The following is a 19,332-nucleotide window of genomic DNA, read 5'->3' as shown; positions in this document are numbered from 1 at the left end:
AAGTGCCAAATCCATGCAGGAAACGAAATTTCCTCTGTGGTGCCAAAATAAGGACATCTTCCCACCTCCGCTTTGAATCCCAATCCATTTTAACGGCAAGTCTTTCTCCAATGCTTCCTCAGCCCCATTGAAAATTTCAAAAACCGAAAAACACGAAGAAACGTATGAAGTATTTTCTTATGAAAAGATGGCGGTGAATTTTCGTGTGACAAGTCTTGAAATTCTTAATCTAATCGCAAAAGATCGTCATCGTCATAATATAATAAATATGTCAAAAAGAATTTCTGGATCATTGAGCGATTTATATCTCTTCATCACGCGTTCATCGAACATATTTCACCATGGCGTTGAAAACACCTGCTCGTTACGGCAGAAGACAGGGACTGATCATTTCGCATAGATCCGCACCAGAACTTATTTGGTTCACGATTTGCTGAGTGAATGCCAGCTCATGGAGTTCACGCGAGGATGTTCGAACCAAATTGTACACCCCATTTGCAGTCGCCTGTCAGAGTGCACCGCAAACGATTATCCGGCTAAAAATACCTCTTCTGATTGATTGACAGAGCACACCATGCCTCGCCTGAGACGAGGGATGGCTACGACACCACCTCCGTTGTCTTACAAGAAGGTTGAAATGGTCTTACGAAGGCCTGTTTACTCCACTGCTTCCACTGGCAGGGAAAGAAAAGGTTACGCTTGGTCTTATCTGAGCCTAGGCCATCCCATTGACCCCCCAACCCTTGAGCACCGACCTTGACCTTGCTCAGGCCTTTTCATTACGCCGATGAACAAGGTTGCTTCGTTCCTCATCGCGCCGTGCTGTCGGCGAACGCTCAACGAGAATGCGCACTTCGCCAGGCGTTTCTCTCTCCGGGTGGTGTTGGGTGCGTCCTCGCCTGCGGGTGTGGAACGGTGGTGCCGCTAGTCGTCGGGGGGGTCGCCGGTAGTGGTGGGGGTGGCGGCAGTGGCGATCAGGAGTTCCGGGTGCGGAGGCGCCGTGAGGTTGGCGACGAGGGCCGCGGTGAGGAAGGCGCAAAGTGCGAGGGAGGCGGCCCACCGCGCCGCCCGGTGGACCCCCGTCGCGTCCAGCGGGAGGCGCCGGCGTCCTCTGAGGCGCCGGGACGCTGCCTCGCCCTCTTCCTCCTCGCTCGCACGGGCCCCCGCGCCCCGCCCCACGCCGCCCCCGTCGGAGCGGAAGAGCACGAGGCCGAGGAGGAGGCCGGCGAGCGCCCCGCCGGTGTGCGCGGCCCAACCGATGCGGGGGCACTCGTTCCCCCGGCGGACGAAGTGGTAGACGGAGAAGGCGATGTCGGCCAGCGAGATGACGACCACGGCGACGGCGCGGTAAGCCTTGTAGCGGAGCCGGCGGAAGTTCTGTTCGGGGGGGAGAGAGAGAGAGAGATGCTGTTAGAGGGAGGGTGTGGCTGGCCCTGCACCTCACGAGCTGCACGAGGGTGACTCTTCGACAAAAATATCCCGCGATCCACCAAAAGATAGGGGTTGGAACCACAGGGGGATGGGAGAGGAAGGGGAAATATATAGTATTTAGTAAAAATCTATCAAATAACGTGCAAATTTGTATCCATACCCATACAAAACAAGGGTTAATTCACCGAATAAATTACTTATTTTCTATGTGACGAAAAGGGAATCCACCACAAACGTGTTTGGCAGGGGGTCCAAACACATGGTGGGAAGGGTAAGTGATAAGAGAAGATATGGAAGAAAAAGGGGAAAATATTTGGTAAAAATCTATCAAATAACGTGCAAATTTATATACATGCTGGAGAAGGATTTTAATTCATCCAATAAAGTAGTTATTGCTTATGAGAAAAAAGGGAATGAAAACAAACCATAGCCATTAATACAATAGGCCATCACGTGACAAGATAGGTCAGCAGAACTGTACAGTAAGAAGGGGAAAATCTACTGTAACATGGACATGCAAATCAATATCCCCGCGGAGAGGGACAAAATTTCATTGTGTGACCTATCATTATAGTAGTTTTTATGGGAGGTGACCGACAGCTGAGGTCATTTGCGCCATTAGGGATGGTTGGGAAAGGAAGGGTGGAGAGAAACCCGGCGTTGGCATCAGCTTAATCTTGTCGAAAGGCGCCAAGGGGTCCTCAGTTCAACGTCCCATCCCATGGACGTCGTACTCACTCGAAGGGCTCTCCATGAAGTACCTCAAGTACGGATCGGGATACCACTGAAAAGTATTTGTTATTCCCAGGATTCGAAACCGGACCCTCACGGTGGGAAGTCTGTATGTATGACACCACACCATCCAGATCCCCTCCAATAATTATTATTAGGGTTTTGACAGAGTTAGATGGAACAACAATGCCTAATATGATTAATATGTGAGAAGGGATAAGGAGACGCATCCTTGGAAGGCCTGTGTTTATCCCAAACCTGCCTTAAACGGTAGATTACCAATCATAGTAATATGGGGAAAGCGTATTAGAAAAAATTACAGAAATGCATTAATTAAACTTGTGTCCATAAAACAGATGTTGAGAATATATTAGAGTGAAATATTGAAGGGAGAAGCGTTATTTTGCGTTGGTTGGACCTCGCCTCGAATACGCTGAAAAGATTTCATTTACAAGGTCTGTATATAAGTATCCGTAGCAATTTTTTACTGACGGACGACCGAGGGGAGAGTTTAAAGTGTCTGCTGGCGAAGACCTGCAACGACATCGCGACGATTCCCCAACCCCCTTACAGTACCGATTTGGCACCAGCTGACTATTATTTCCTATTCCCTATAAAAGTGAAATCCACCATCCATTTAAGGACATCACCACCATGAGATCCTAAGTTTCGTCAGAGAAGTTTGTACGCGTACCCTTAAGGGCCTTCCGTTTACCAGGAGCCTTCGAGTCGTGAAATAGCCGCTGGTAAGTGTGTCGACACTCAAGAGATGTACTTTGAAGAATAATGAGGAATTGCAGCAATAGTATCCGAAATACATATATTTTTCCGAAACTTACTACGATACTTTTTAAACAAGCCATGTATTTTGAAGCTTTGAATTTTTTTTTAAATGCATGCATGCTGGAATCCACGAAGCACATTCGCAAAACTCCCATCATACCCAGAGATTTTCTTTGAAACCAATTTTCCTATCCTATAAAACACATTTAAATCAAAGACAGTTGCTAATGTTTACAGAGGTTTGTTTCTTTTCCTCTCACTCTCCGGAATCTCAAAAATTAAGTTTTCAAAGCGCAGGTTTCTCCAAGCGGAACTCCTGGAACCTTTTTGCAACTTTTCCAGATATATTTCACTCGGAGTTTACGTCCTCTTCATCACGTGAAGTCACAAAACTTTCACGGACCAAAATTAATTTTTAATTCATATTCGCTAAACAGAAGGCCTGAGCTGAACATCGCATCCTCGAAAAAGGAGTTTTCACCACCAAATAAAGTGTTGAAGGCTAGTTCTGTACGAATAATTTATCCGCGATGGTAAAGTGGGTTTCATACTATTACTACTATTATTTCATGCATCATAATATCATATTAGTTTTGTACCAGAAATAAACCAAACTATTTCCATTTGTTTCATCTGGTAAAAGCTCTCCATTACTAGAAAATTATTGCGAGATAAATAAAAAAATACCTCACCAAAGACCGATTTACATTATGCTTATTTCGGTACGGAGTTTTTCATCCTTAAAGTCATATCGTTTTTCATTGTAATCCATGAGAGAGTTTAATTCACTTTTAAACACTCGGAAATAAAACAAAGAGGATACTTGTAGCGCATATCTGGGCACTCCAGTTATCCATCCAAGCCCACTGAATCCATCCAATAGCCACTTAACATACATATCCCCTCCCGCCCCTCTGTCCGTTTCCCATTCGAGACTGCTCAGGTCCGAGTGGGGGATAGAGAGCCCGGATGGGCAGTGTTAGGTGTAATGTAAGGGTTGTCCATTATCACCGGTGCTGATCAATTTATAGGAAGAAATGAATAAAAAGGCATTGGACGAATTGGATATAGAAATAAAAGTCGACGGTAATTTCGTAAAATCAGTGAGGCTTGCTGATGACCAAGCTTTAGTTTGTCAGTCAGCCAAGGGGTTGCAAGCTTTGCTTAGTGAATTGGAAATTCAGTGCGATGGACCGCATAACCTTTGTTTAAATAAAACAAAGGTTATACGGTTTTTCGGAAAGAGGAAGAGTAAGCTAAATGTTCAAATATGTGGACAAAACGACTAGACGGAACGGTTTACGTATCTCAGAAATGTTTTGGACGAATACGGTCCAAGTAATAGGGGAATAAGGAGAAAATTCACGTTAGGTAAAGAAGCTTTCACAGGGAGGAGAGAATTTATGACAGGAACGTTGAGTAAGGATATTAAGAAAAGGCTCCCTAAAACTTTGATATGGAGCGTAGCTATGTACTGCGTGGAAACGTGGTCATTGAAGCAGGAGGATAGACGTAGATTGGAGTCTGTTGAAATGTGGGTGTGGAGAAGAATGGAGAATATGAAGTAAACAGAGAGGAAAACAAACGAGGAAGTGCTGGGTACGATAGGAGAAGAGAGGGAATTTTTGGAAGAAATTATAAGGAGACAGTAAAGATGAATACAAAGCATATTGGTCGGCAATGGGATGTTGAAGACTGTGATACAGGGGAGAATGTTAGGCAAACGAGGAAGTAAGGATAGAAATAGGATAGGGATGTTGGACGGGGTGAAGGACCTACCTTAACTGGAAGATTACATGGCAACGGTATGGCAAAGAATGGCAATCAAATTATATGTATATGTATATATATATATATATATATTTATATATATATATACATACATATTTTTTATATATTTTTAAAAAGGCAATCTACCGGTTAAGGTAGGTTTTTGGATAGATACAAATACCAAATAAATATATTATTACTCCTGACAAAACATAAAATCCCGCATCCTACTCTACATCAGGTCCCTCTTTATCTCTGCGTACTTCCTTCCTCCCTTCATCCCTCCAACATCCCTATCCTGTTCCTTCCCTTGCCTCGTTTGCCTAACATTCTCCCCTCAATTACTGTCTTCAACATCTCGCTGCCGGTCAACACACCCTTCAGCCACTTTTCCTGCCTCCATAGGTTTGCTCCCAACAAACCCCTCTCTTCGCCCACCATACCAAGTACTTCCTCGTTTGTTTTCTTCTCTGTCCATTTCACCTTCTCCAATCTTCTCCACACCCACACTTCAAAAGCCTCCAGTCTACGTCTATCCTCCTGCTTCAATGACCACGTTTCCGCGCCGTACATATCTACGCTCCATATCAAAGCTTTTACGAGTCTTTTCCTAACATCCTTACTCAACGTCCCTGCCATCAACTCCCTCCTCCTTGTGAAAGCCACTTTGCCTAGCTCAATTCTTCTCCTTAGGTCCCTACTACTTTGACCGTGTTGGTCCAAAACACTACCGAGATACGTAAACTGTTCTACCTGGTCTAGTTTTTGCCTTCCTATTCTAATGTTAGGCTTAGTCTTTTTCTTTCTAGAAAATCGCATAACCTTTGTTTTATTAGTATTGATTCTCATCCCATACCTGTCGCACTGAATTTCCAATTCACTCAGCAATGCTTGCAGCCCCTCGGCTGACTGACAAACTAAAGCTTGGCCATCAGTAAACCTAACTGATTTTACGAATTCCACGCCCACTTTCATTCCTACCTCCAGTTCTTCCCATGCCTCTTTAATCATTTCCTCTGCATACAGGTTGAACAGCAACGGTGATAATGGGTAACCCTGCCTTACACCTCTTTCTAACACTGCCCATCCGGACTGCCCACTCGCACCTGTGCATTCTGAGACATGTACAGGTTGCGGATTAGCCTCCTTCCCCTCCAATCTATTCCTATTTTCTGCAATATACTCATTAGTTTACATATATATATATATATATATATATATATATATATATATATATATAAACGGCGAGTAGGTATGTTGCACTCACCAGGAGGACGTTGGCGAGCTGCGAGATGAGCAGGGCGTAGACTCCGCCGGAAGCGCCCACGATGTAGATTTCCGGCTCCAGCATGGAGGTGGTCAACGAACCTGCGCAACAAAAGAGGAATGCAAAAAAATTCAAGGTTAGACGAATACGTAAATAGGTCCTCCATGAAGCAGGAATTCAAAAGTTAGTACGCAAACTTTTGAAGTTCATTTAGTTATGGAACGAAGATAACTCAAGCAAAGACGAAAGCGGTGGAATTCTCAAGAGCTGTAGAGATGATTAGAAGATAAATGTGGTGAGTGCATGGAATAGAAAGGAGGTGAAGCACTTAGGCAATGTGTTTTTAATTTGCAACAAACATTTCCATCGATATAAGGAGGAGAATCGGTGAGCGAAGCATTTACGAACACATAATATAAGAGATTTTATTGAAAAAATATTTAGTGGATGTGCAAAAAAACTAGCCACGAATACAATATGAAGTAATTTTTGGCTCAAAAAACTGAATCTTTGTGAGGGAAGGGGTTTAATATAAATTAGAATCCTTTGATATACAGGATATATGTGAGTGAAGATTAGATAGGAGATGTTGGGAGAGGTTGAAAATCGGGAAGGTGCCAGACATTGTTATGAGGACAGAAAGATATTTGGGTGGAATTTGGTTACAGGAAAAAAGTATGGAAGACATATTAAATGGTAAAGAGACTTTGAGAATTATATTATGGAAGATGTTTGAGGAGTGTATATTAGCCAATCGTAGGCGAGTATTTGTGGATCGGGGGTGAGGGTGAATGCGGTCGGTACATTCGGTGGCATTCGGAGTAATCCAAAGAGATGGCTGCTGGCGGTGATCGGTAAATTTAACGGAGCCACCAGACAGTCCACACACTACTGCCAAAAAATGTCAGAATGAAAGAAAAATCATATGCCTAGGCGAGGCAGCGGTTGACATTGCTGTTTTAAATGAATCATTTCCACGTGAAGAAATGTCTTCAATTTGTTGGCATTCATGGACGCAGATAGGGAGCCGGAGGATGCATCTGAAATTTCTCCGACGGCTCGCCATCTCATTTGCAGATGAACTACGTATATATCACGCTCGGCCGGATGTAACGGTTCCGGGTTCGAATCTAGGTTTAGACGAATCATTTTTGTATCATTTTGATAGTTATCTAGCATCTAGCATATGAGCACACCAGCTGATGACTCTTTTTAAGTCGCCACGGTGCCAGCAGTTTCTTTGGATCCCTCTGTTGTCTTTACCGCCGATATGTAGCCCATGGCGAAGGGATGCATTCTTATCAAATTAAGATGAACGTGAAATGATAGAAATGGATAATTTTTTAAAAATTTCAAAAAAACAAGTTTATTTCCGCAGGATTTTCGAACAGTTATTTCACGATTTCATAGAGTTTAAAACCAGCGAATATATTTTACTATTCATATTTTTACGACAGTTTAACTTCTAAGCTTCCTGAGACCATACTGGTTTATGTTTAATTGACAATAGAATAATAGGTACATTTATGATTCGGAAATAATTGATTAATCAAAGGCAATATTTATATTTGGTAAAATGGATTTGTTACCATTTCTTATAGTAAATTTTTATCAAACAACTGCATTTCAATACATTACTGTCATCGCCAGATGTGTTGTTCATGCAATTGCCAGATGATATTATTTTTCTGAGTCCGAGTTTTATTACGAGGATATTAATGGACATGGATTTCCACTATATTTCCTTTATTTACACCAAATGATGGCCAAGTTTGGTGATCGTATACACCGATTACTTCCCGGCGTTAGCCTTGGCCGGTGGCGGCGGGGTAACGTCCTCGCTTGCCTACCCGGAGGCCGTGGGTTCGATTCCCACCTGGGCGGAATTTCCTCCACTTAGGGCTTAGGTGTCTTAAATGTAGTTGTATGACGGTTATGTGAAAGAAGGGATTATAAAGTCTCAATCTCGCCAAATTAAGTCGTTGAATGAATATATAAATTAACTGGTCCAAAGTATTCAAAAATACTTTGCGAAATTGAATGTTGCAAATACATTTCAAAGACAGCGTGAGCATCGGACATCGGCTTAGCACAAAATGGCAAATACATTTGCAGACAGCGTTTGTAGTCTCCAATAAGAGGGATGGTACAAGCAGCGATGGAACTTTCTGCGGGCGAATTGCCGGTCCGCGGGCAGGAAGAGCGGCCCTCGACAACCAAGTCCAGGAAATGCTACCATGCTTTCCCTTTCCGTATAAAAGAAAAACAAAGACTTGTCGTGGTAGGACGCTACTGATTGGAACGCAGGTGTGTTACGAGAGCAAATTCTTCCGAATGGTACGACGTTAATCATGCATAGGAGGCACTAGGGTGCGCCCTTCACCAAAGCAGCTTGGAGTGCCCATTCGGAGCTTAATATTTAATTCAGAAATGGCCGATTCCTACCAAGCCAGCCAGCCACAACACTTGTATACGCACATGAGAGACATAATAGCGTCCCCATAGGGGAAACAGTGTCATTCTCCTTCCCCCTTATCGTGTTGCGTGGAGTACGGCACTCTGAATGTGCGGAAGGGGGGGAGAGTCATACCCCCCGGGGGATTGATGCGTGCCCCGGCTGAACGAACACATAAAGTAGTACACCATCAACATACCAAGCTATTATTCTCCCTCAACAATATAATTACGGCAATGATGACTGCTTCAATTACACTAGTAAATTGCTCAAAAGCCTTTAACCAAATATTGTTTTCGCCTGCGTGGAAAGAGTCAAAGATAGTACGTGGGGTAAATGGAGAATTCATAAAATCAGTTCTGCGGAAGGTCCAGTTTCAATTAGCAAGTGAGCCAAAGCATTGTAATGGATATTATCCTCGGTTAGTACTTAAGATTCCGGTCGTTTACTTATATGTTCCTCACTTCGGTTCCCGGAGGAGGATGATAATTTTATTATCTACGTGTTGAAAAATGTCTCTCGGAATTTCAAATCACTCGTAGGCATGGTAACGGAGGAATTTCAAATGAGGTGGCAGCAGAAGCTCTCTCTCTACTATACGAGCATGCAGAAAAATATTTTGAGAATTAGCCTCTCAAATGTACACAGGGTACGCTCCGAAAGTAATTAAATGATTTTTTTAAAGTGATTAATTGAACAGATTTGCACAAACGCTTTAAATTCTTCAAAGTACTATTCATGGGCCTCTATACATTTTTCCAGCGACTCTGCCATGATCGGTACGCGCCCAGGAAGGTGTCTTCGGGGACCTCTCGCAAGGTCTTCGTCACGGCTGATTGTACAGGGTTCGTCCGGAAAATAAGTGTACTGATTTTTTTGTCTTTTTTGACAAAAGGGGAGTCGTCCACTACGCATTTGTGCCTGAACGACAAACTGTAAATGCTGCATTTTACGTCCAAGTGCTCGACAGGCTTCGAAAACGAGTCGCCCGCGTCTGGCCAGCGATCAAAAACATCTGGCGGCTGCATCACGACAATGCGCCGTCTCACACCGCGCTTGTCGTGTCGGACTTCTTGGCCAAGCACGGCGTGGCAACGCTGCCGCACCCGCCCTACAGCCCGGACCCCGCACCACCGGACTTCTTTCTGTTCCCGAAGATAAAGAGGAGTTTGAAAGAAACGCAATACGGGACTTTGGACGCCGTCAAAGAGGCCGTGAGGACGTGTCTTCGAGAGGTTCTCGATTATGCCTTCGCGGGAGCGTTCCAGGAATGGGAACGCCGCTGGAACAAGTGTATCGACTCACAAGGGTCCTATTTTGAGGAATATTAGCTTAAGATATGTAAAAGTGTAATAATTTTTTTTTCCTGAGCTCAGTACACTTATTTTCCGGACGAACCCTGTATCTCTTCTATGGACGAAAAACGGGTTCCTTTCAGGGCTTACTTAATTCAAGGGATCAAAAAGAAGTTTTCTGGGGCGATATCAGGACTATAGGGGGGGGGGGTGGGGCAGCGTTGGCACCTGGCGTTTGGCCAGAAACTCGCGGACTCGAAGCGCGTTGTGGCAAACATCTTGGGCACGAGCTCGGTGCACACTTTCCTCATTCCTAATCTTCCGTAACAATGTGAAACACAACAGTATACGACACGTTCAGTTAATTGGAAACAATCTTGATATGCGATCGACGGTCTGAGTCCAACAATTGTCGAACACGAGCCACGTTGCTGTCGGTTTTGCTGGTTGACGGCCGCCCAGAGCATTGTTCGTCGTGAGTCTCTTCCCTCTGCCCTCCGTAAAGGCCTTTGACCACCTCAAAACTTGAAAATAGGGCATAGCAGAGTCTCCGTAAGCTCCACGAATCATTTCGTTAGTCTCCTCAAGAGATTTTATTCAGTTTAGCACAAAACGTAGCAATCGCTTAGCGTTGCTCGATCGTCGATTCCATTTTTTTGTGACACGGTCACACGGCGCGCAGAGGTTTACAATAACTGAAGTCCTTCCGCGTTCACAGCTTCAGGAGCACTAAGGTTAGTCTCCCACCTACTCCAAGTGGTTCGATCCCACTTCGACCGATAGGAGCGGCGTGGAAAATTCAATTGCATTACATTTGGAACGCACCCTGTATAATAATACGTTGTCTTACCACTAACTTCATATTTTATTTCAAAACGTAAGTTATTTTTTGGACGGTGCTTGTATCTTTTCAGAAAACTGTGAACCTTGAAACCCGTAATTTTTCACGGCTGACAGCGGCGAGTTAACCCAATATGCCCCAGTCGTGAGAGTGATCCTTGTGCCTTCCCCAGCCACTCCGAAGTAGGTCATTCGAAATACGCATGTATCGATAATGTGGCGATATCAGCCCGTCCGTCGCGTCGATACCCCACGGCACAGGGAGCTCCCGCCTACCCATTGCCGCGGCCATTGCGTCAATGGGAGGCTGGATCCGTCTTCGTCCCCGGGGTGACACGCTTGATTTACGACGCCGCGGGGGGCGTCGCCGTCGATTGGGGGCGAGGAGGAGGGCAGGGGGGGCAGACCTCCGGCGGAATGAGATAATGCCCAGGCCGGGGGCACACGTGGGGCACGTCTAGCGAGGTGAAGGCCAGCCTTGCTCCAAGTGGACCGACCGACATGATCGGAAGAACCGGCCCGAATTTACTGAGAGTCGCAGAATCTCCTTCGCTATAATTCAATCACTGTGCAAATGCAAAGTAAGCACTGCAGTAATGCACCCATTTGACGGTGAAATACAAATAAAATAGATCGATCAGGATTATAAATACTCTAAATCACTAATTCAACGTGCGGCAGCGTAAACTTGCAGATTTGCGTGGAATATGCTATTCGATTCCGAAAGTTATTCTAACTCACCCTGTAAAATTGTTAAAGTTGTGATTTTATGGTATTTTAGAATGTCACTTTTCCAGTTGAAATACATGACCAGGTGAAAGGCAGGCGAAATATTTATCCAGCTGATATGAGGGTGTGAAGCACCAGATGTTACAATACCACGTACAATGTTACAATACCAGAACACCAGATGTTACAATACCACGTATATAAAAATGTTTGTTTGTTCACGATTCTAAGCCAAAATTTTCAGTTTGGAACCACCGCATTTGGTAGGTGCTTTATACAGTGTTCTTGAACCCTAGGGTGTTCATGAAAGCTGTTGAAGTCAGGGGATAAGGGATTTATACCCCGGAATTTGATCCTCAAAAATGGGTGGCAGCTTATGGAGAGCTTAGACTGAACTGCACCTGGCAATGGACCCAGGATTTGCACCAAGAATCATCTCTAGCGCATCCTAGCAGCTATTCTGATAAACTGTAGAAATGATAAATGTATATTATGAATGAAATAATAATGACAGAATAAAAGAAATAATGGGTTCAGAAAAAGACGTGGCAGAAAATCTAAAAGAACTTAGTATGAGATGCCATGCTTCCCGATCAATTTTTCTGATGCAATTTTTCTAAACTGCAATTTCTAATAATGTATTTTTCTAAAGTGTACTTTTTCTAATACTTTTTTCCCAATGCATTTTTATTTAATTTTATTTGTCTAATTAGTAAATCAATTTTTCTAATACCTAATAATATGAAACACATTGTTGCTATGTGTTGAAAAGGTAAACAGAAGAACGACACCAATAATGTAGAGTTTACTGAATACCTGATTTAAGATCATGAAAATAATATACAATCAAATACCGTCCATTGATTCATTTCTCTGGAATAGTTCGTACTTTCCTATCGACCTAGACCTAGAATAGTTATAGATGTGCGACATTGACCTTAGCCCAATAGAAATATTTCACCATTCTTCCTGGTCCATCAAAAATTATTTGAAATGAACGAACGAACTGTATACGTAGTCGCTATAGAAGCATAATTTTCTGGTTGCCTTGAAATTGGAAAACTAGTTTAAAATTGAAAGAAGCCTGCCTATCCTAATAAATACTATTGAACGGAATAAATAAAAATAGCACTTGGGAAACTGCAATAAAAATAATTTTAGAAAGATAGAAGCAGATGGCCAAGAGAATATGTCTGTTAAGGACCGATAAAATGCCTGAAGTCTTTGAGTGCTGAGACAAATTGAGGAAGTTTGTGCAAAATTAGATTAGTTTGCAGAATTCATTGCTCTTATTCGTGCATTGAAATTAGCATCTTCGCCGGGAAATCGACGCATAATCTTCGAGGTCCGCCCCCTCCCCCCCCCCCTCTCTGTCCAGTAGGATCCTTGGCGTTGAACGAAGACTCCCCATCGACCGAAATAGAGGAAGGGGGCGCAATCTCGGGGGGTGGATGTCACAGTGGTGCAAGGGGTGGCGAAAGTGGCCGGCGTGCCGGAAAGAAGCGGGGGGGGGGGGAGGGGCCGGGCGTGCCGCGAATACCAAATGATGCCCGGGTACGGTCGACTGACCCTTACGCCTCGGAGGGCGAAGAGAATGCGACCCCCTGCGAACCCCCGTGCAACACGTACCGACCACGGCAACACACGCACCTGCGAGCAGACAGTTCCCAGAATCGGAAATAAGCGCTTGTCGCATTTAACTTATTATTTAACTTATTTATTCCTCCTTAGTGATGGTGGCTTTCGGGAGCTGCTGCGTATTCAGAAATGTTTTCCCGAATATCCGCGTCCATTACGAGACGTATAATTGGAAGCAATGAGCTGTTGTCTATTTCTTCAACAGGGAAATTTCCCCCTGGTGTCAGTGGTTAAAAAACATAAGTCCAATGTTTTTTTCTTCTTCTTCTTCTTCTTCCAATATTAAAAAAATCGTCTGCCTGCATCGGAACAATAGGATTAGTATGTGACTTAATATACGACGGTAGTTAAAAAGGTTCTCGAAATCACCACAGATGTCAGCGCTAGGGCATCGAGTTATCCGCGTAGTAATAGGTAATTCTTTATGAGTGAACGCGTGACGCGTGGGAGATGTGGGAAGAGATCTGTTGTGCGGACGCCTCTCTGTTGTTGTTCCCGTCTAGTGATTTGTGTAGATGGAAAAAATTGAGGTTCGAGCATTGATTAAATACTTCGTAAAGAAAGATACGAAAGCAAAGGAAATTCATACCGACTTTTAGAACACTCTTGGGGACTGTTCGTTCGCAGGTTTCCGCGGCGATGAGTAGGTGATTTCCACATTTTTCGGGCTGCGTCCGCGTATGTCGTTTAAATGTACAACAGTTTCGCCAGATATCCTGCTGGCGTCCTCAGGTCAAGGATGAAAAGAAGCTTGTTGTAGAAAAGAATTATTCCGCGCAAATATGAGGACGTTCCCTGATTGGCCAAGAAATTTCCCGGTATTGGCGCCGGATTTTCCCTATATAAGACGGGACAACAAGCTTCTTTTCATCCTTGACCTGAGGACGCCAGCAGGATAGCTGGCGAAACTGTTGTACATTTAAACGACATACGCGGACGCAGCCCGAAAAATGTGGAAATCACTCTTGGGGACTCTTCTCCTCTGTATTCAATTGTTGCCAAATGGATAAATGAGTTTAAGTTTGGTCGGGACAGCTTAGACGATGATCCGCGAAGTGGTCGGCCAAAATGTGCCACTACCCAGATATTATTGCAAAAGTGTTTAAAATGGCCATGGAGGATCGCCAACTGAATGCAAGAGAAATCACTAAAGCTGAATTGATATCGTCTGGGCGGGAATATCACATTTTAACAGTGGAAATGGTATGAGAAAATTATCTGCTTGATGGGTGCCGCGATTCTTGGCGCAGGATCACAAACGCGTCAGAGTGGAAATTTTCCAACAATGTTTCAACCATTTTAAGAGAAACCAACAAGAGTTTCTGCACTGGTTTGTGACCACAGATGAAACATGGGTCCACTGCTATACCTTAGAGACAAAACAGCACTCAAAGCAGTGGAAACATGTCGATTCACCACCGCCAAAGAAAGAAAAGGCAATACGATCGGCCGGCAAGGTGATGGATTCAGTTTTCTGGGATGCGAAAGGAATTCTTCGGATAAATTATTATCCCACAGATTGAAACATGACTAGACAACACTATGCTAACCTCCTGGACCAACTACAGCAAAATAAAAACGAAAAAAGATTAGGTTTGGCAAGGTATAAAGTCACTTTTCATCAAGACAATGCACACCCATACACAAGCGTCATTCCCATGGCAAAATTACATGAACTAAGATACGAATTACATCAGCCCTATTCGCCTGTTTTGGCTCCATAAGGTTTCCATCTCTTCCCTAAGTTCAAAGTATTCCTCGGTGGACGGGAATTCTCTTCAAACAAAGAACTAACAGCCAAAGTACGTAGAAGGGTATTTTGCAGGTCTGAAAGAATCTAATTTTCGGGCTGGGATCAAGAAATTGCCGGACCAAGTGCTAGTGTGCAGGGAGACTGCAATGAAAAATAAAAAGTTCAAATGAGGAAAAATGTTTATTTCTTTTCCGTTCCAAGAAATGTTTAATTTAGTCTTGTACATGGGCAGCTTATGTTTGGAAGCAAAAAGGAATAATTATTTGGAGAACACTATCCACTTCTTCCTTCCCATTGAGTACACTCTTGACGTTGCGACGGGGCTTGTGTGTTCCCATTGAGCAGGGCTGGCGGGAGCAAATGTAAATGATCCTGTCAGGATCACCCGTGCCAGATAGGCTTAAGGGGAGAAGGCAGACAAGAGGCTGTCTGCCTCCTCATTGAGGCGGCTGACAAATCCTATGACACTATCGAGGATAGACGGCGGGGCAGCGATTTGTTTGGCTGGGTTCGAGGGAGGGGAGTCACAGGAAAGGCCGAAAGCCGGTTGCTATTGGCTCCCATCCTTTTCGGAGTGCGGATAGTTCGTTTGCGAAACTTCTATTAAGTGACCTCGCTACAATCAACTATGAACCCGTTATAGGAACTGGGCAAAACCGGGAAAGAGACTCATGGCATTCTCAATGAAGGTAATGGTGATAACGCCATAAGTATGTCGGGTGTTTTTGAGTAGCACAAGTTGTTTCGGAAGGGTAGAGAAGATGTTGAAGACGCCGAACGATCAGGACGCCCTTCGACCTCAAAAGGTTACGAAAATCTTGCAGGAGTGAAGGCTTTTTTCAACAGGGATCGAATTTTAAGTGTTCAAATGGTTTCTGATGAACTCGGCATCCCTAAATGTGATGTGCATCGACTTATGACCGAAAAATGGCCATGAGAAAGGTGTGTGCAAAGTTTGGTGTTCCAGGTGTTCTCGGACGAGCAAAAGGAAACTCGCACGCGGATCTACCAAGAGCTTCTCGACCACGTGGTTGAGAATCCAAATTTACCCCATCAGACGTCTTCCTCTTCCCCTCCATCTGATATCAGTGCTGAAAGGACGTCACCTTGGCTCGGTGGAAGCGTGACAACAGGCCGTGACGAGAGATCCTAGCATCGTTCTGGGCGCCGCCTACCAGAAGGGTACGATGCGTGGAAAACCCGCTGGCAGCGGTGTGCTGACGCGCAAACGTGCTAATTCGAAGACTTTCGAATGAACGCATCAGATTTGACAATAATTCTTTTTGACTCAATCCTACTACTTGCGGGACAGATCTTGTACAATAAGGACGCTAGTAGAAAGGTACATAGAGTGAATCGTTGTTGAATTCCCCCAAACGTATGTTTCGCAGATTTGGATAAGATTATAGAGAAAGAGAGATGGGGGGGGGGGAGACTGCTCGCATTTAATGAATGTTTTACAAGGGCGAAATGTTTTCCTAGACCGAGATTCGAACGCGGGTCACTCGATTTCCGACCGAGTCCTTTGGCCGGGCAAGTGCTGGGACTATCTTTCGGTGTGAGTTTGCTCAAGGGCTCTAAAGGACCAACACGCCCCGAGGAAATACCGTGCGTACATGCGACGTCGCAACGTAACCGTGGTGTCACAGTCCACAGTGCGACTGTGCCACAAGCCATGAGGTCAAATCCAACATTTATTAAGCATGCAATTGTTTGCCAAAGAAAAACTCAAAGATAGAAATAATCGTGAGGTTGGCATCCAAACACCAATACGAAATGAAAGAAGAGCTTCGACATCGATATTTTGGTAACATTATTTATCGACTTAATTGGGTGAGATTGAGACTTAGAAAACCTTCTTCCAACCAGCATTCAGACATTACATTGAAGAACTTTACATACAATGAAGTTCTAAGTGGAGGAAAATCCACCCAGGCGGGAAACGAGCCTAAGAACTCTGGGTTGGCAGGCGAGGACGTTACCCCGCCTTCACCGGGGCCGGCAAAACATTGTGCCAACAGAACCCAGTGTTTCTCAGGCGGTCACCCATCACCCACACCCCAAGTACCTGTACTATCCGGGCCCGACGTCGATTAACTCATGTGACCGGACGAGAACCGGTGTTCCACACGTGGTACGGCCATTGGCAATTTCGACCGTCACCAGGGAGATGAGCCTTTGCGTCGGTACGTGGACGCACTTCGCAGATACAAACTTGCGGTAGCACGTCCCATGGTCACCAAGTGAGACCCCCAAACTAATTAGTGACGGTGCTCATGCAGTGACAGAAATGTCGATACGTGATTTTTATTTCCTATTGCTTTTAGGCTAACTATATTAAATAATATTCCCTTAGGCCGTGAAGGGTTTTTTGCACCACTAATTAAGTAAAAAAGAAGGGGAAAAATTGAGACTAGTTTTATGATTTACGGGGAAAGTTAACCTCTCGCCAGTGATCAGATACACACATTCAAAATTGTAAGACGCTCACATTTACACATGGGGGTAGGGGTGTTTCGTGAATAGGTTTACAAGGAAGTTAATTCTATCGCCAGGGACCGTATTCGGGCACATATATACAAACACACACACAGTCACTCTGGTTAGCTCAAAATGGTTTACGAGGAAGTTTTTCCCTCGCCAGGGATAGGCTTTGGGGCTACCTTAACCACTTACTCGTCCGTGTTAACTAGGAAGATACCGAATAGGTTTTTCCTTAAGCCAAAAGAAGGAAACTAATGAAAAATAAAGGCGGAAAGCAAACTAGCACGAGCAAACTGAGGGAAACATAATGACGTGGAAAGCGATACCCGTATTTCGACCACAAGGTCGTCCTCTTTAGTACTCTGTAGCAGAAAAAACAGTCTATCACTCAATATGGTCAGTATAAAAAGATACCGCAGAAAGCTCAGCTTGTCCTTTCCACTATTAGTTTTAGGATTCAAACCTTAGCTAGATTTAGCTAAACATATGCAGATGGTAGACAGATAGATAGTTCCACCGCGGAGCAACAAATGACTGCAAATCCTAGACTCTCTAATTGAAAGGGACTTCGAGAGACATGTATTCAGTCATTCAACGAGCAAGGCGTCGCATTTTGTCACTTTGATTTGGGAAGAGGGGGTGGCTCATCAAGCCCGGACATACCGCCAAGGCCGCCGCCGAAGTACACCAGCCCGGTCCTCAGGTGCCCCTGCTCAGCCTCCAGCGGTGTGGCGAGCACCACCTGGATGGCCACGTTGAGCGCCAGGTGCAGCGCCCCCGTGTGGAGCAGCATGTAGGTGGCGAATCTCCACGCCTCCCAGCGGCGGTGCGGGTCGTAGAGGAGGAGCCGGCGGAACGAGGAAGGCGTGGGGACGTGGTCCGGCGGCGGCTGGTTCAGGGCCGGCACCAGGGGCGGCGGCGCGAGGGACGGGGCCGGGGGCGGGAAGCCGCTCAGGGTGAGACCCTCCACGGACGCGTCCGAAGCACCGACCCAAAGGTACAGGATCACCTGTCGAGAGAACGAGACGAGGCAATGTTCAGTTGCGCGCTGCTGCTGTTGAAAGGTCGCGGCGCATGCGTAGAGGTCCGGGTTTGCCAAGAGTGAGGATATTTTTGGGAAACATGGCAACTTAAGACAATGATTGGAATAATAAGAGCGGGAATCACTCACCGACCCAAGGTTAAGTCCCGAACTAAACCTCTTACATATATCGGAAGCAGAAAGGTCTATTTGCGATGACGTTTAACATCTAGGTCAACACAATACTCCGCAAGTTTTCGCAAGGGCGTGTGGCGGGGGTTGTTAGGTCACGACCTATAAAAGAACATGTATTCATAGCCCCTAAGACAGGAATTACTACGGAAACAAGAGATCAGCTGCATGTGTAAAATGTCATTTTTACCTCGAAACATAAGGAATCAAATCAACAAGGTGCGATTGAAACAATATTTCATGCTGCGAAGTTATACGGTATTATAGTAATATATATATATATATATATGTATACAGGGTACATACATATACATGTATGTGTGGGTCGCGGTGGTCCAGTGGGTAGAGCGTTGGACTGCTGACCGGAGGGACCCGGGTTCGATTCCAGGGCAAGGCACTCTGGGCACCTGCAGCTCCACCCAAGCTAAAGTGATTTTTCGGGTACCAGATCTTCCTGGGAAACCATAACCGGCACAGGGAAAGGAACTGGCCCCCTACCCTGATGTGTGAATTTTCACACGCCGTATAGGGCTTAGTACTGGGTGATCTCTACCATCACCTACTAAACCGATCTTCGGGTTGATTACTGTGTTTATGGTTTTATATGTACATGTGTGTGTGTGTCATTTACCCTTGCCACATGTCCAAAGAGTCTTAAGTATCATAAAATTAGGTCCAGTGGCGCCTGCAAAGATAATATTAAATATGATCTCCTTCCAAATGCAGTTATTTCTGAGTGTAAAATTCAGTCGCCTTGACCTGTATTCGAACCCAGATCCCTCGATATCCAACCGAGTGCGTTGGCCAGTTAAGTTAAGCTACCGAGGCATTCTCTTACACTCCGAAATTTAGGGGGATATCAAAAGAAACAAGATGTTGCAACGAAATACCGTACACACAATTTCACGGGCATTCGTGGTCTCGTAGTATTCGTTGTTTGTA

At 44.8% G+C, this 19,332-nt stretch overlaps 1 protein-coding gene across 1 annotated transcript in view; it reads right to left on the bottom strand.

The window, feature by feature from the left end:
* Nucleotides 1–924: 924 nt before the first annotated feature.
* LOC139689663 (protein rhomboid-like) overlaps nt 925–19,332 on the bottom strand; it is a 29,700-nt gene continuing 11,292 nt past the window's right edge. Inside the window, exons 2-4 of the mRNA XM_071586853.1 lie at nt 17,841–18,186; nt 5,984–6,084; nt 925–1,377 (exon numbers count right to left, since the gene is read on the bottom strand). Of these exons, the coding sequence (XP_071442954.1) occupies nt 925–1,377; nt 5,984–6,084; nt 17,841–18,186 (900 nt within the window). The remainder of the gene's footprint in view (nt 1,378–5,983; nt 6,085–17,840; nt 18,187–19,332) is intronic.

This window comes from Hetaerina americana, unplaced genomic scaffold (assembly GCF_022747635.1).
Source record: "Hetaerina americana unplaced genomic scaffold, ioHetAmer1.1.p SCAF_27, whole genome shotgun sequence".
Classification (NCBI taxonomy): domain Eukaryota; kingdom Metazoa; phylum Arthropoda; class Insecta; order Odonata; family Calopterygidae; genus Hetaerina; species Hetaerina americana.
Note: the sequence above shows the minus strand (reverse complement) of the source record. Positions and strands in the feature narration are given on the sequence as shown.